A 17,204-nucleotide genomic window follows, 5' to 3' on the forward strand; every position below is an offset into this window, starting at 1 on the left:
ACAAAGAAAAACTGGTTTTTTAATTGGCCTAAGAAGGTTTCTATATATATTGAGAAATTCGCACATATCGACTAATTAAATTGGGAAACACCGATTTGAACTGAGCCTTGAACTATATTTCTCAGCTCTTATAAGTCGTAACTCATATATGATATGTTCTTCCATACGATATCATAATGCGACAGCATTGTCTGTGGTTGGCTCACAACAAAACTAGGGAGTATTCGTCATTGCACACATGCTTAAGTACCACACAAATCTCATCACCCTTGTCATATCTGTATAGGTTTGAGTAGCTGTCAAGAAGACTGCCACTGCAACTTCAACTGCAACTGCGACTGCGCATCGGGTCGGGTCGGGAAGTCTTTCATCTGACAGAACAGAGGGCAATGGAAGTGCCTCCTGTTGTTTCACTCTGTCAGGCTGTGTCACACTATGTAGGAGCTCTCATTCAACTCTGTTTTGATATATGCGTATGAATAATTGCTTTTTAACAGAGACAAAATTATCACGCAATTATATAGAATGCGTGCAATGGGCCGACTAAACTGTGAGTCCTTCTGCTTTGATAGAGTATTTTGGTTATAATGTTTTTTTGGCAATGAGATGATACTGAATAAGGAGACTTCAAATTTCGCATCTATGTGATAATACGGGATGATTGAGGCTTAAAGACCTAAAGCGCTTTCATGCAGGCAGGCTGAGCGCTTGAAGTCGATTCGCAGCCGCTGCTGCTGATCAAGAATACTTATTTATCAAGGGGGCGGCCACGATTTCTTCTGGCTGTTAGATACATTTTAATCAAGCCTGAATCTTAAGCTATTATAGTAATGTTGAAATATGTTTCCAGCTGCATTCGATACATAACTTAAGTTTCTCTTGCTCCAGGGACAGGGTTGCCTTGTGGGTACTGGAATTTCTTGGACAACATTTGATTTGACACAAGTTGAAACTGCCTTGGTTTCTCTGCGTGCCTCTTACTCTCTATTTCAACTTACATTGCCTCAGCTTTGCCCTGCAACATGTAGCATGTCAGCAAATGTCGTGGCTCGGTTAATTTGCCATCCCTTGACGTCTGTCTGCAACTATTTTGCCGCATCGCAATAAAGGACAAAACGCATTTTTGCCTTTGTGCTGCCTCTCAAGCCATATTGTCATTTAGTAAATATTGTAAAAATGTGGAGACTACACACACACATACACGCGTGGGCACACCCTGATTCCATTTCTCTTACACTTGCTCTTTATGCAAATTAGTTGCAGATATCGCTTACATACCAAATGTTAATTTGCATTTTTTGCGGCCTGTCACGCTGGCCTGAGAAAGGAATTTTTATTTACATTTAAACTTTTTCGTAGTACTTGTTAACCTTTTGTCTATTAAGCAAATGGCACACAAGTGAACACACACACACATACACGCAGACACATGCCAAGGAAATTCCCTGAATGTTGCCGTATTGTTTTGTGCTATTATATTACAAACTTATTATGCCCTGAATCCATTGAAAATGTATGAAAACGAAGGTGGGATAATGCGAGCACATATCGTAGATATTTAAGAGGCTTTATATTTTGTAATATATATGGTCGAAGAGCTATGGAAATCAACACAGTTACTGCACACATTTAAGTCTGTAAAGAACTTTGGGTTTTAATATATTTTGAAGATATCAAATTTGTCATTTGACTTTTCACAAAGTAGCAAATAGCAATGCCGTCTGATACTTGAGGTATCTTGTAGTCGTGCAGACCCGCTTATAGACTACTCTCACTTACTTATGTATGGACTTGCGTGGAGGCTTTGTTGTATGATAAATTAGATGGGCTTTTAGAGATTTGCACGAAATCCTTTGGGAAGCTGCTCCAGCTGGCGGTGGCTTTAACTCTTTCTCTCACAACAAAGTATAAAGTCATTTGGAACTTAATCTAAGTTCCATAAATGCCTTAATTTACCTGCTGTCTGAGACAGGTTTCAGCATATTGTAGTTTCCATTCATTATGCCAATCTGTCCTTTTAATTGCGTTGCCCGCAAACCTAATGTACTTGAATGCTGTTGTGGATTGGAAAAGTTTACCAGCGTCTTTTCCTTTTTGCTTCTCGACTTTAATTAAGTTTTATTATACAAATTTACACATGCGTATGATAGACACACACACACAGATGGGCACACACATGTAAGTCTTGTAATCATAGGTATGCATATGAATTTTTAATTAATTCATCTATCAAAGTATATAATTAAATCAGCGATGTTAATTTGGCAAACCTGTGACAGCTAAATAATTGAAAAGCTCTGAAAGGGCGAATTATGCATAGTTGATGATTATAAATTGGCTTGGTTTTTTCCATAAACGGTTTTTTACCCATTTATATGTATGAATATTTAACCGTGAAACGCAATTTAAACATAAGAAAATGTAAAATGAACTTTGGATTCTCGAACCGCTGAGCTCATTCACATAATTTTTAGCATATTTTATTTAATGGTCTACTATATAAATATAAATATTAGTCAGGTAAAAATTTCATATAAATAATATTAAGATAATGCAATTGTGCTAATTGAAATACATTTGCAATGTCCACCGTGTGCCTTATCAGAGCGAGGGATACGCATTTTTCGCATAGTTTACACAATAGTTGGGCGCTCCGAAGAAGGAACACACGCCATTGGCACTGCTTGGAGTCGCACCGAATCCTCCATAGCAGTTCGTGTAGTTCTGGCAGGAGCGCAGCTCAAGTGGTGCAAAGTTCAGGGCGTAGGCGCCGGGTGGTGCACTGTGAGTCAAATTTGGATACTTGTGCATATTGTTGGGCACTGGAGCTGGCACCAGCTGCGTAGCCGTGTCCAAGAGCGGACGACCGAGGCTGACGCTGCGCTCATTGCGTCGAAATTTGGCTCGACGATTCTGGAACCAGACCTAAGATGGATTGGGGCTTACAAATAGTTCTGTGTCTCAGAGTTAGACTGAGCTTACCTGCACACGCGCCTCGCTCAGATGCACCTTGGTGGCCAGTTCCTCGCGTACAAATGCGTCAGGATAATGGGTACGTTCAAAGACCTTCTCCAGCGCTGTTAGCTGTGCTGAGCTGAAGGTGGTGCGATTGCGACGCGGCTTCCTGGAGTGCCCCGAGCTGAGATTGTTGGGGTAATCGACGGCGCCACCACTACCGCCGCCACAACCGCTGACGCCGCCTACAACGGAAGACAATTATAGAACGATTAATAAGAAAATCTTTGGCTTTTATTAAGATTCGTGGAAGACCCATAAATAATCGATTAGAGCCCGGACATATACTATTAGCTTGACAGCCCAAGAATTTTTGGGCACACTTTTATGTTTCTGAACACATTAAATTTTGCATTCTCGTTGATCCTTTCGCTGGCTCTATACCCAGCGGGAAGGTCATAAACATTTGGCATGGGTCATAAAATACACTTATCGACAAACGTATGTATATTTCAACATGGTCGCGCAGCTGTCTACTAATTTTAGGTGGCAAGCCGACGAACAAAACAAACGCCACAAATTTACGATCTATTAATTAAACTGAAATTGTGACATTAAGCGAACAGCTACTTTCACTAATTGATTTCAGACGAAAGACAAAGATGACAAAAAAGAGCAACGAAATAGAATAAGCAGAGTGAATGCATAAATAATATAATTTTATATGCAAAAGACTTTGGCTACAACCAGAATCCATTCAATATGCCTAAGAAAGGTTTCAAGTCTTTGGACAAAATTATATAAAAGCTAGTAGAAGGAATCGCACAACGATTTACTTATTTTTAGAAATCATAAATTTTCTCTTTAAATTGCAGAGTCAGAGTCTAAGCAGCTAACAAAATATTCCTCATTCAAATCGTTATGCATTCATAATAGCTATTGTGGCAAAGAATTTCATTTTTAAAGGAAAACTTGTAGTTAAAGCAGCCACAGACACAATATTCATATCCCTTGTCTTAGGCTTCGTACGAGACCTATTTTAATCTGTTAAGCATAAACTGGAATTTAAATATGAAAACTACAACAAAATAAATCTATGCTAATAAGTTCAATTTAAACTTCATCTCAGCATTTTCCGTTTCCCTATTCAAATTTATACGACTTTGCTTTGTTCACACAATCATTTCCTTATTGTACCGACCATTAACTCATTTCTATGTTATACTAATTTTAAAATTCTAAAGATCGTCAAATTATACATTGTAATAATTATAAAATTTATCGAAAAAGTTAGCTTAACATAAAACAACTATAACTACAATAAAAGAAAAAAACTTAGATTACAAAGTTATATTTATAAAGTTTAAATAATATAATTTAAAGTGTATATAATATTTAGTTTAATTTGCAATTGACCTCAGCATTAGTTAATGATGCGATTATGCACGAGTTTATGTTACAAATTTCATATTAATTATTATTATGTTCTTACAGACAGTTGGAGAGTCAAATGTTGAATAAAATAAATTCCTAATTCGAGTAAAATAATACTGCATTTTTAACAATAATAAATAATAAGTATGTAGCTCAAAGATATAGAAAATCATATATGCATCTGAATCCTTAAAGGCTTGCTAACACTTCTCGCAAAAGGACGCAGCTATGTTTTTATGAGTATCATGTTATATAGATATGTATTGCAATGTGCGATGCTTAGCTCGTAAATGATAAATTTGAATTGAAATGAGCTGAAAATTTATGATATTATGCGTACGCATGCCAAAGGCAATGGATGCAGATCTCTATATACATATATTTATGTGTACGCATTTATATAGCTAGATATTGTGATTTATTTAGGTAGCTGCAACTGGCTGTACACTTGTGGAGAGCTCTTGCATGACATCTAGGTGCCATATGTGGGCGACATTCGCTCATTTATGCCGCCGCCAATTGCACAACCAAATGGATGACAGCCTCATCTTTGTTGCTTTGCGAAAAAGCCAAGGAGCGTGCGGGTTGGCTCCGGTTCGTCTCCTGGCCTGGTTTTAGGCCCGTGCTGTTGTCAGCGGCATAATTTGCTATGAAATATACGCGTCTCATTGTCATTGCTGGCAATGGCAATGCTATCAGGAGTCAACTCTCAATCGTTGGCCAGGCACACAGTTTTTGTCCCTTTTTGTCCCCTTTTCAGCTGCATTTCCGACTGCAGACAACACTTCAACATTGTCAACATGACAAAACGTAATCAAAGCTGACATGATATTCCCTCAGAGGACGCATGCCTTTGAACAACCGAAGCGCCAAACAGCGCGGCCCAACGACTATATTTTCCAAGTGGAGCATAAAACGACCAGCCAGTCGCAGTCGCAGTTGCTGTTGCAGTTGCAGCCCCTATCCCACGTTTGCTGTAAATGGTTGAGACCAGAGAGGCGTGTGTTTATTTTTATCATTGCTCGGATTGTAACATGTGCCAGTCTTCAGTTCGACTCGCTTTCCATTTTCCTTTCCCTTTCCCTTTTTCTTAACCATGCCCATGCCCATGCCTATCTACAAATCTGATTGAGGTTTCCCTTTCGATTTGGAGTTCTCGTGCTTCGTTTTTTATTTTATTTTATTAAGCTGCAACTGTTTTTTATCGCTCGTTGCTCGATTCGCTGGCAATTCAAATTAACCAGCTCGTTTTCCCACTCCTCCCCTGGGACCCCATGCAGTTGTTCTTGTGGAGCGCCTGGCCTGATCTACGATGCCATCCCGCGGACAGCTCCGCTGACAAATTGAGACAAATGGCGTGGGTAAAAGATTTTGTTGGGTTAAGTAAAAAAAACCGACTACACGGAATGTATAGCCTGATGATTGCCACCCTGAAGCAGACGTGTGGCATGTAGAGATGATAAACTATGAAATGCCTCCAAACTACCTTAAGTGAATAGTAAACTATAAAATTTTAAAAATGTATCAAAATTTTTTTGCAAATTCTATTTTGGTTTATGAGTAAATATTTCAAACCAATTTAAAGGTATTCTGAGGTGATAAAATAAAAAATCTATCTTACAGAAAACATCAACTTTCAAAACATGAAATAAGTAATAATTTCACTAATTTTTTAAACTTCTGGTTTGATCGGGGAATCATTATTCTTAATTCGTAGATGTAACTTTTTTTTTTTTAATTTCATTAGTAAATTAATTTTGAATTTACTATAAAAATCTTGATAAATATTTTCATAAATATTTTTATTCTTTGTACTAAAACATTCAAATAAGCACAATACTCATTAAAAGACTAAAAAATTTTGGAAAATTTGGGTTTTTGTGATTCGCCCTTGTGGGCATGGATATAATCACTATATAATTTTCTTTCTTACACCTTTCTGTTATGCAACATATCTTATTTTTAGATTTACCACTCCTCAGGTGGGCGTCTCTGGAAAATCTTGTCACTTTATCAGACCTTATCTTACATTGCACAAAATATAAAAATACACTTTAAATACGGGAATGATTATCGAAATGATGATGCTACTTTAAAACAAGGTTCTTCAGATATTTTAAAAAATTGTTGAAAATAAAGTCTAAAGACAAAGAATGCAATTTAGATGTTTTAATTGTTGTTATAACCAAAACTCAAGATATATCTAAAAACTGAAAAATATAAACAATTTTGTAATAAAAGATAAATGCTTTAGTAAATTATATAATATTAAATTATATAATAAAATTATATAATAAAAATAAATTATTAAAATAAGTCAGCAAATTGTAATTCTATTGGATAACTAAGAACTTATCGGAAAGGTTTAGCGGGTTATGCAGGGACTAGAATTGAAAATTCACGTTTTTCGAATATTTTTGGCGTAAAAACTATCAAAAAGACAATATTTATTTTCGCTCTTAACTGCCTTTAATTTAGAAGATTTTAAAGCATCATTATTTGTCAGTTAAATATCGTATTTATTTTTTATGAACGTTAAATGTATCCGAAAAATGAATGATTTTTATTTATGGCCTAATATATCTAGAAAGTTTGACATGATAGTGGTTCTCGAGAGGGTGTTTATTAAATTAAGAAATTATCACACATGTATTAAGTTTCGGTTTGCAATACGTTTGGAATTCTCTGCATATTGCTGTGACGCATTCATTTTAGCCTAGTTTTCTGTTTAATTAAATAAACTGTAACTTACCAAAGTTATTGGCCAACTCCATGGATAATTTGCTCTTGGCGAATGCATCCTGTTTCAGTTCAATGAGATTGTCCACGGTGAAGCGATGCATTTTCTCGAGCTCTCGGCGATTTGTAATTTCCTTATCCTTGACATAGGAGGCTTGATGCAGCTTCTCTTCCAGCTCCACAGGCTGCCCAGGCGGTGCGGCATACGTAGCCTCGATGGATGCCAAGGTGTGAGCTGCCCCGGAACCGGGTCCGGATGCATTGGACGTCACCGACGGCATTGTCGAGGCGGCATAATAGAAATTGCCGGCATTGCCGACGGGTATGGAATGCAGCTGCTGCTGATAGTTTAACATGGTTGGTAAATTGAATTTAAATTCTTGTACAAATCACTTGATCAATCACTGTTTTGCCTAATTGGACAATTGTTAATAATGATGAACGTAATGATGATGACAACGAAATTGTGAGGCAAGAGCAAAGAACACAATTCAATTAGGCATGCGAATTGTGAGTTGAAATTCTTCATTTGTCTTTCTAATTGGATGCTGATTGAATTAATTTATTTTGTTGTCTCATTGCGCTGCATCTTCGGGGGCATCCTGCGCGAACTTGGTTAATTGGATTAGTACACAACACATAAACGAGTTAATTACGATAATTGTCGCGACGATACTAAACCGTGCCAAAGTCGTGTGCCCACTGAAATTAGCCTCAAGATGCGAGCCTCCTCAACATATCCATCCACACACAGAGGCACACATGTTTCCACTCTTTTCATCTCAAGTATGTTTGCTCTCGTTCTCTCACGATCTCTAATTATAGCAGCCATCTGCCATTGGCCGATCTCAGCAAGATCAACGCCTGCATCCGACATTTTGAGTGGGCGTCGCCGTTTGGAGAAAAACTCAAATGAAATACGAGGTGAAAAGTAGCAACAAGTTCTGGGCATTTAAGTGGCAATAAATACCAATTAGTGGTCGGATAATGCTCCAGTTGCAGTTGTCCTTGCTGGGCAGCTGTTGTTGCTATTGTTGCTGTTGTTGTTGTTGCTGTTTGTGTTCTATTTTCACAGGATGCGTTGCATCATGTTCTTGAGTTGCATGCTGCGCATAAATCTTGGCACGCACAATGTTTGTCATCCTTGTTAGCTAATTTCCATAACCACAACATGATGTTAATGTTTCAAGCCATTGCCAGGCATGTTGCATATGTGACAAGCAGCGAAACGGGGGCAAGGGGCGTGCGACGTGGGCGGAACTGTCAGTTAAGTGCATTATACGGCTGCTAGTGTTGTTGATGTTGTTGGATCTCAATTGCAGTTGCCGTAGGTGCATCTTCAACATATTTGTTGCATTATAATTGATTCCGTTGATATATGATCAAGAAGCAGAGTAGAGAGCATGTAAATTTGGCTCATCTCAGGCAGAATCCAGTCATGGAAAGTTAGCTAACAGTTAACTGCTTAACACACATTTGCTCATTAGACGCCGCCACAAACTATCTACTGAAATTATAATATTTCTGACAAGGCAACTCTCATGCCCTCAAATTGAGCTGTCACAGAAGTTTATCCAAAGTACTTGACACTCTACTGCGGCCTCGATGTAGACCGGCTTTTGCCGTGGTTCTGGGTTTGGCTTCACAAATTATCTCACGTTTTCGTGTTCAAAGTTCTTGAGAAATGTTGCGGTGTGTATTTTTAATAAAACTTCAAACTTTTGCGCTACTTGCTGCGCTTTACAATGTCTCTCCAACGTTTTTCTTCAGTTTCAGTTTTGAAATTCTTTGTCACGAAACATTTCTCGCGTGCAACTGAAAGCAGTTGGGCGTGGCCGGGTCCTAGTAATACGTCTTACCTGTAAAAAACACACACACTCACTTACACATATAACACACACACACACATATATATAAATATATGTATAAAAAAAAAACAGCAGAAATTCTTCTGGCAACTTGGAAACTTGAGCAGACACTTTTAATGTTGTCAGATAGCAGAAAGTAACTGCACTTGGCATGGTCACAGTCGAGCATGAGCTTGGGTTAGCCGGAATGCCTCTAACAACGGACAGGCATCTCAATAATACAGTAGGAATGCTCATGATGTTGAATTATGTGTCCAAGCCAGGCATGTGTGTGTGTATACAACCGTATTTAAATTTATGTAAAGAATTGTGGTTCTATTTTATGGCTGCTCCCAAAAGTATGCAATAAATAAATATTTTCCACAAGTTGCCAGGAAAGAAAAATTCCATTTATGTTGTTGGCTGATTAAACTGAGAGGCTCACTTACCAATATTGAATGCACTTTTTGTGTGGCTAAATAAAAATGAACAGAATATGTATATAGACAGATGCAGAGCTGCTGCTCTTGGTGCACTTTCCCAAAACTTTAACTCTGGCGAACACCATTTGAATCATTCGCCGTTGCCACTTTTCACATTTCACATTTCACAAGTCTGCACATGTTACGAAATTTTCATAAATACGCCATTATGTAGAGAAGTGGGTGAGGTGGGTTGAGGGGATTTGCCATCGTGACCAAAACCGCATTGTGGTGTTTTTCGTGTTGTGCGGTTATGGGGCATGCAACATGGCAAAAATAAATTGCAATTCACGAACAAACTGCATGGAGATGTGTGACAACAGATACGACGACGAGAATCATGCAACACGTGGGGCGGACCCCTGGTCAAATGCTAATTAAAAACCATTCACGAGCGAGCGAGATGCCAACAGCAGAGGGTGTTACTTAACACTGGCAACAATAACCAAAAACCAATACCAATACCAATACCAATACCAATCTCAATATAACCGCACAGCGACATCGATTTGCATAAAATTAAACAAAGTGGCACATTTTCAATTTTGGTCTGATGGAATCACAGTGGCTAAGGAATCGAAGCGATAAATATTCAATGGCCGTTGACGAACCCTGCCAGTTGGAGGAGAAAAATAAGAAACCAGAAGGAGCCTATGGCCTTCAGCCTGTTGCCCATAAATGTCCAGCTTCAGATGCCAGTTCGGCACTCATAAATTATGCAAGCGATTTTAAAATTGAACTCTGCTTTGGCTCAGCTCTGCTTATTTCATGGTCACATTGAAACAAGCTCGGGGTGTTCCAGCGAGTAGTGCTCAGCTCCAAAATACTTTATACACGAAGTTGCCAAAGAAAACCTGATAATTTTACCTACTTCTAGTTTTTTATTTAGACCTAATCATGTGGCTATCAAGAATGCTATAATCAATATTAAGAATGAAATATGAGCGCGAATCTGCTTACTCTGCTTGCCTTACAAATTCGCCTAGCTCAATATACCCACATATTAGAATGGATACAGGATATAAAGCTCGGGCAAAAAGGCTTGCTGCTGACCCAACTCACAAGTAACTATACGCTTCATGTGTAGGTGTGGGCGTTTGTTTGTGTGTGTGTGTGACTAACGAAATGGACATGTGGCCGTTTTGGGAGGGCGTGGCAAACTCTTAGCATGCTTTTAAAACTTGCTTCTGCCGTGGGGACTGAAATATTCATGCGTTTCATATAGTTTCGCAGGGGCCTATGTCACAATAAAAGTCAAAAAGCTTTTCGTGCCGTAATTGATGTAAATCCCCGCACTCCCAGAAAAAGGCGTATGCTGCAGCTGCAGGCCGTCAGGGGGCGCCACAGTGTATGCACATGTAATTGATTTTCTGTTTACGCAACTCCCAACTGCTTGGTGTGTGTGTATGTGTGTGTGTGCGAGTGTTTGTGGTATGTCAAACAGCACGCATCCTGTGTGCTGCTTCCGGTTATTTCTTGTTATTATATTTCATTGCCTGCTGCATAGACGGCATTCGTATTGCGAAAAACAAAAAGAAAATGAAAGAACTTTTCGCAGAGTAAGTTTTCTGCTAGAAATGAGATGGCGCGAATGATGGATCGAGGGGCGCTCTTAGCTGGAGGGGCATATGCCAACACTTGTTTTCTGTTAAGTGATTTAGGCAAAAGTTTTCACCCTTCGCTACCCGCTGGCTGCTGTCAGCCAGCGTTTCGTTTGGTATTCGTGTTTGGCATTTTGGTTAGACGACACGCTCGACGTGAACATTGAAAGAGGGTCGAGGGATGTGGTGTGAGATGTTAGCTGTGAGCTGTGACGATGGTGCGGTGTGTAGCTGTTTTTTGAAATATCGGAAATGTTTTACAAAACTTTTGCCAGCTATAAGTTGGCTCACTGAATAGCTGCCACATAATCGCCGTCAAGTGAAATTCATTTTCTTGACAAACAACATGAACTTCAAAGACCACGTTTCCAACTGCCCGCCGCCCTTCTCTATATGCGCTCTCCTCGCGCCTCTCTCCCAGGCCCAGCACTGGGTCGGTCGGCCCAGTTCCACTTTCTGTTCACGCGCTTATTGCTGTCTCTTCCGACAAGGAAATTGAAATGCTACGTGTGTGTGCAACATTTACACCTGGCGGGGTGTGGCGTGGCTTAGCCTATTAATTGTGGCTGCAAATTGATTTAACCGCCAAATTACTGTTAGTTGTTGTACGTGCGCAAGTGCTTTAATCTCTTGAGTATGATATTGTAAAATAATTGATCAGAATTCAATGTTCACGCGATTAATTGTCTGCAAATAGCAAGGAAAAAAGAGCAAATCTGAATCTCTGCCAGCTGCCATTGTGATGTCATTAGTTGATTGCAAATTTCCAATCAATTTGTATCTTATACTCTACTTTTTGTTATACCCTCTAGCCAGGAAGCGCCCCAGGGGGTGAGCGCATGCACAATTTCTGTCTCGCGGAAGTTCAATATTGGTTAAAATCATTTCAAAATATGCGTTTGTGGACAGGGTATCTCCAGCTTACTCCTTTCACTTGCTTCTCTTAGCGCTTTTATTTATGTCAGCACCGCTCGACTCAGTCAGCTGCAAAGTCAGCTCCATTTAAATTTCGCTCACGTTTGCTGGCGGATGAACTGCAGAAAAGAAAGAAACGCGAATGGAAAAATCAACGGATACGGATGTGAGGTTCCCAAACCCGAGACTCCGGCTGCCAACTGGCTGGCAACTGGGTATTGAAGCCGTCGCCTGCAATCAGATGCAATTAGAGCGCCAAAAAGCAAAACAGTCAACCGTAGAAGAAATGACACTGAAATTGAATTTACAATGACAAGAAAAAGCAAACAAAAAAGTGCAAGTGATTTTCAGTTGTTACTTCAGTTCCAATTCGGGTCAAGTGTTCGGCTGAGTGCCTGAAGATGAGCCCGAGATATTGCTCACAAAACATGAGTGTGTTGACAAAATGCAATCATCCTAATGTGTAGCATTTCACGTGATTAATTTCGCTTTATTGACTAGACATTCGAGTGAAGTGCGCTGTCAAGCCCTCAAATGCCCATATGCTAAGTAAGCCTTTTCAGTTTGTTCTATGGCCCACTTGGCTACCAGCTGAACTGATTCAGAATCATGCCTGAATTACTCTTTAAGTGCGACGCTCTAAGATATTTATAACAAACAAGCTTCGGTGTTGCCTCTATTTTTACTACGGCCTAAATGATTTCCAATTTGATTTATTAAAGTACAAATCAAGAGCATATTAAATAAGAATTTGCGTATGCCAAAAATGATTTTTAAATTTGTTTGGAAAGCTGTTACTTTGAACAGGAGACTAAAGCACATTATTCTATATTTTATAATATAATATATAAACAAGAAATCTCCTACTTTCCCCTCTCTCTCTCTCTCTTTCTACTTCATTTTCCATCTAAAGGCTTTGAATTTGAGTGGGCTTCATCCTAGTCGCAGACTCATCTTTTCTTCACTCATTCCCTCGCCGTGTTCCTCTCAGTAAATTCATCCCATCAATTTATGGATTTCGCACAGAAAGGCGTTACTTTTAGGGCGTTTCATTTATATTTGAGCTCAAGCCTGGACAGTTAGAACGAGTATCTTAAAACTTCTGCGCACTCTGAGGCATCTCGAGCTCGCAAGCAATTTGGGTGCAAGTGCACTTCACAGTTACCGCTGCAGCTGCATTTGCATTTGCATTCGCAGCATCGCAGCATCACAGCTGGCATTGAAATAGAAATCATTATTATTGTAACCCACTCAATTCAGTAAGCATTCATTTAATGCCAGCCCGCAAACTAATGAGTGGGCGTGGCAGCATCAACCATTATATATATATATCATACATACCTTAACCAGCTCAGGAGAGCATAAATCAAAGTGCTGCAACTTTGTTGTAGCCACGGAGTTTCTACTTATTTTGGTTGGGAATATTTCGTGTGCAGCGCTTAGTGAAACTCATGCCCACCATGGATTAGGCCAGGATGATATACGTTTCGCGCGCGTGAGCAGATTCCACATCCAGCTTTGCGCCATAAAGGTAAAGGCATTTCCCTACCGCCCACGTCGCCCACCTTTTTATGACAAGCTGTCCTCCATTGCCGTTCCGGCGAGGGCACTCGCTGGCGTTGATTGTGTGACGCCAGTGCCGCATAAAGTCAGCGCCAGGTGGCGCCAATCTCAATGTGAGTTTGTGTTCGTCTCTCTCTCTCCTCCTCTCTGGGTGTGTATGGGTATCTGCAGGTGTCTCTACATTAAAAGCCATAAAAGATTCATAAAATGCATTTCGCACGCCGAAACCAAATATGCCGCAACATTCACGACGCCACATCCATAAATACGAACCATATACGGCAGCAAGCGCCCATACAGACATAAATTTTAAAGTTTGTAATGTGCAGGTGTTCATAAAATGTATTTACGAGCACCGGCTTGTACCAATGTGAGGTGTGCAGATGCTTGTACGAGCGTTCCTTAAGAGGCTTTGCGCCCCAAATGATGGGACAGTTGCATTTTTAACCCTAATGAAAGCAGCTAAGAGCACTAAATAGCCAACCTTTCCATAATGTAAATATTAACACAACTTATGGCCTCTATAAGAGAAGGTTTGCTTATCATTTGCAAAGCATTTCGCTTAAGCTGCGAGAACTTTCAGCGTCTGGAAAAACTTTATCACGTACGCGACATTTGGCAATTGCTGAAAATTGTGCACAAATTATATCAATTTCGAAACGTAATCATTGAATCTTATCAATTTTCTGGCTGCCTCTCCTCTCTACCCCTCGACCATGGCACAGACATATCCGGCCAGACGGAGACGTTGTAAAATGTGAAAATCAAATATTTATGATACTTTTGAGCAAAAATTTTCTGGCCTTCGGCAAAAGCAAACTACAAATTTTCTTTTTACACCACGTCCTTCGTATACTTGCCCCCGCCCAACAAACTTCGTTGGCTGAATCCACGGTTTTGCCTTCGGATTTATGTGCGTGCCTTTTGAAAATTCAATTTAATTTTCAGTTTTTCTAGCACGGGCCATGAGTTTTCCAATGCATGAGCCTCGACTCGCGGATGCCTCGAATACACTTTTTTTTCTTTAAGTGTATGATTTGATTTCGAAGGTCTGCGCGTTCAGGCAGTTGCACATTTCTCTGCGATTGCTGCATAAACTTTCCCAATTTCATTGCTCTCAGTAAAAAAAAAAAGGTTTAGTAGCTCTGGCAAAGCTATTGCTGAGATAAGAGTCTAATTGTTGTTATTACATAATTACATAATTACAATATCTTTGTCACGAATCAAGATTTTGATTACAAAAATCCAGCTTAGGTTATGGCCTTTATAGAGCTTGTATCACTCACATGATTTTCACGTCATTCTAAATAAAGCTTAAGCGCCATGAGATATATTCTGAAGTCGTCTTTATATATCAACGGCCCTGAAATAAAATTGGTTTGTTGATTTTGTACTGAGAGTACAAAATATTATGCTAATATTCCAGGCAGACGAATAGGCGCCCAAGATCAGCCCTCTCAGTTAGGAGTGTCTTTGCTGTCTAGATTGGACTAGTTTTATGCATAGTTATATTGACATACGCAGCAATGCAAATAAGTACATTAGCATAAGCATCGGTCCATCTGAATGCGGTCGTATTGATAACAAAGATGTGGCAAGCGTTAGCCAAGCCAGCTGTCGGGGCCAACTGACACTTTAAGCCAAGGAAAAGCAACTCGCCTGACCGCTTCGATGTAAAGCATTTGTACATATTATTCCAATCGGGGCATTTTGCGGAACATGTACTTGGATACTTTGGATACACATAGATAAGCCCCAATTGAAGTTGCATTTGCCACTTGAGCGATGCTCGCAATGCCTCATTCCATTGGATGTGCCAGCAGCGGCAGCAGCAGCAGCAGCAGCACTCACTGTCCTGAGTGTTGTCCTTGTCGTGCTGTTGGTTTTGGCTCTGGCTTCCCAGTTTGAAAATGCTGCAATGCATTATGCTAAAATGTCATTGCGTGCTTATTGGCGTTACGCCCGTCTGTCTAGCTGTTGGCAATGCATATTGCCATCCGGATGAAACAGCGACTTATGCTAAACTGACAGCCAGCAGCATGAGCGCCAGTCCTGCCGGAATGCTCGTGGAAAATTGAATGGAAGCTCGTTTATTTTGTTGCCATTTGCCATTGTGGCAAAGAAATTGACGCTCCATCGAGCGAGCGCTGCTGCGACAGGATTTGTCAGTGTCGTTGGGCGTGCCAAAGTTGCCAAGTTATAAATGCCTGGCAATCGCAACACAAAGGATATCCCCAGCATTACCACAAACCCAATACAGTTGCCAGCCACTGTATGAGACTGTCATTATCGTTTGGCTTGCTCGCAATTACACATGCCATTGACACAGTTACCTCCATATGGTTGGGATGCCTGCTTTCGGCTCACCTCCCCCATTATTCTCGCAGAGATACCGAAATAAATGCCAGGACATAGGCTCTGGTTACCTTCTTTTGCCTCGGCTCAACTTCAAACTGTCTCTGTGCCTCTGTCCAAGGAATATTGTGTTTTCTTTTGTTAGCTGTCTCATAAATTGCCCAGAGCTTCGTTTCGTTTACGTTGAAAAGATATAGCTGCAGCCCCTCACACACAAAGCCACACACGCGCCGAGTCTTGTCAGGTCGATAAAATCCCCTTTAAAGCAATAGCTTTAAGCTACCTGTAACCAATAAACTCGAATGGAATTTTTGGCTGGTGTATTAGACTGATTGTCAAAGCTTGCTTTTCACTTTAAAGTTCAAATTTTATAGATAGATTCTATGAACATATTTGAGTCCTTTAATTGGACTCTTTAATGGATTGCAATTGACTTGTAGCGTAAGTCTTTCGATCTGAAAAAAATTTGATTAGAAGTGATTGCAATCTTTAGTCTATGAGTGGGTGAAATATTCAGGACATATGTTCTAGTTGGTAATTATAATGAAACACGCATTGATATCTGGCAATATGCTTCATTCGTGCGACCATTTGATCATAATTGCAGCCTTTCAATGTTCAGCTTCCTCCCTCATTGTATTTCCATGATTTAAGGTTTCCTTTAGACCAGCCTCCCAAAGGCCACCATTAGAAACTGATCACAATGGAGGATGTATGTATGGACTAAAGCGTTTGTATTAGGGCACAGGGAGTTGCTCAATCAGTATTAAGATCCATTTGTGACGAGAGCTTATATCGATGATCGCCTCGTCATTTCCATCCAAATTGATTATTTAAATGTATTCAAATGTCAATTAAATTTATTCAAATGCCAATGGGCGAGAGAGAAGTCAACAGATATTTCTTTAATTTTCATGAATCTCGATTAGCATTCGCCTGCCAATGAAATTGCAGTAGTACTTCAACTGCTACAGTAAGCTGCTGGCATTGCAACCAGAGATTGACTGGCTTATTCATCAAGCAGATGATTTTACTCTATTGGAAGATGAATTTGCATCAGTTGACTGTGACTCAAAAAACAAATCATGTCCAACATAAGATTGTGGTGGTGACTTATGCACGATCTGTATTCAAACCGATATCCGATTTCATGGAGGCAAGGAGTCAGCGAACTTGAATGACATTATCCATTGCCTGGGGTAAAGATGTTGAAGAGGCAAGCAAAGGGCTTATCTCTAATTCCAAACTGAATGTTCTCAATGCATAACTAAATATCAGTACAGATATATTAAGTACAAATTGTGAGTATGCTA

At 39.8% G+C, this 17,204-nt stretch overlaps 1 protein-coding gene across 1 annotated transcript; it reads right to left on the reverse strand.

Annotated features, from left to right (window-relative positions):
* Positions 1-2,590: 2,590 nt before the first annotated feature.
* On the reverse strand, positions 2,591-7,653 carry LOC111594058 (paired mesoderm homeobox protein 2A). Its single transcript, XM_023307182.2, has 4 exons — positions 7,401-7,653; positions 7,142-7,340; positions 2,983-3,200; positions 2,591-2,925 (listed from the first exon to the last, which is right to left on the reverse strand). The coding sequence occupies exons 1-4, from the start codon at positions 7,482-7,484 to the stop codon at positions 2,602-2,604; spliced, it is 825 nt and encodes a 274-aa protein (XP_023162950.1). The 5' UTR covers positions 7,485-7,653; the 3' UTR covers positions 2,591-2,601.
* Positions 7,654-17,204: the final 9,551 nt, after the last annotated feature.

This window comes from Drosophila hydei, unplaced genomic scaffold, assembly GCF_003285905.1.
Source record: "Drosophila hydei strain 15085-1641.00,03,60 unplaced genomic scaffold, DhydRS2 tig00000060-arrow-pilon, whole genome shotgun sequence".
Lineage (NCBI taxonomy): Eukaryota > Metazoa > Arthropoda > Insecta > Diptera > Drosophilidae > Drosophila > Drosophila hydei.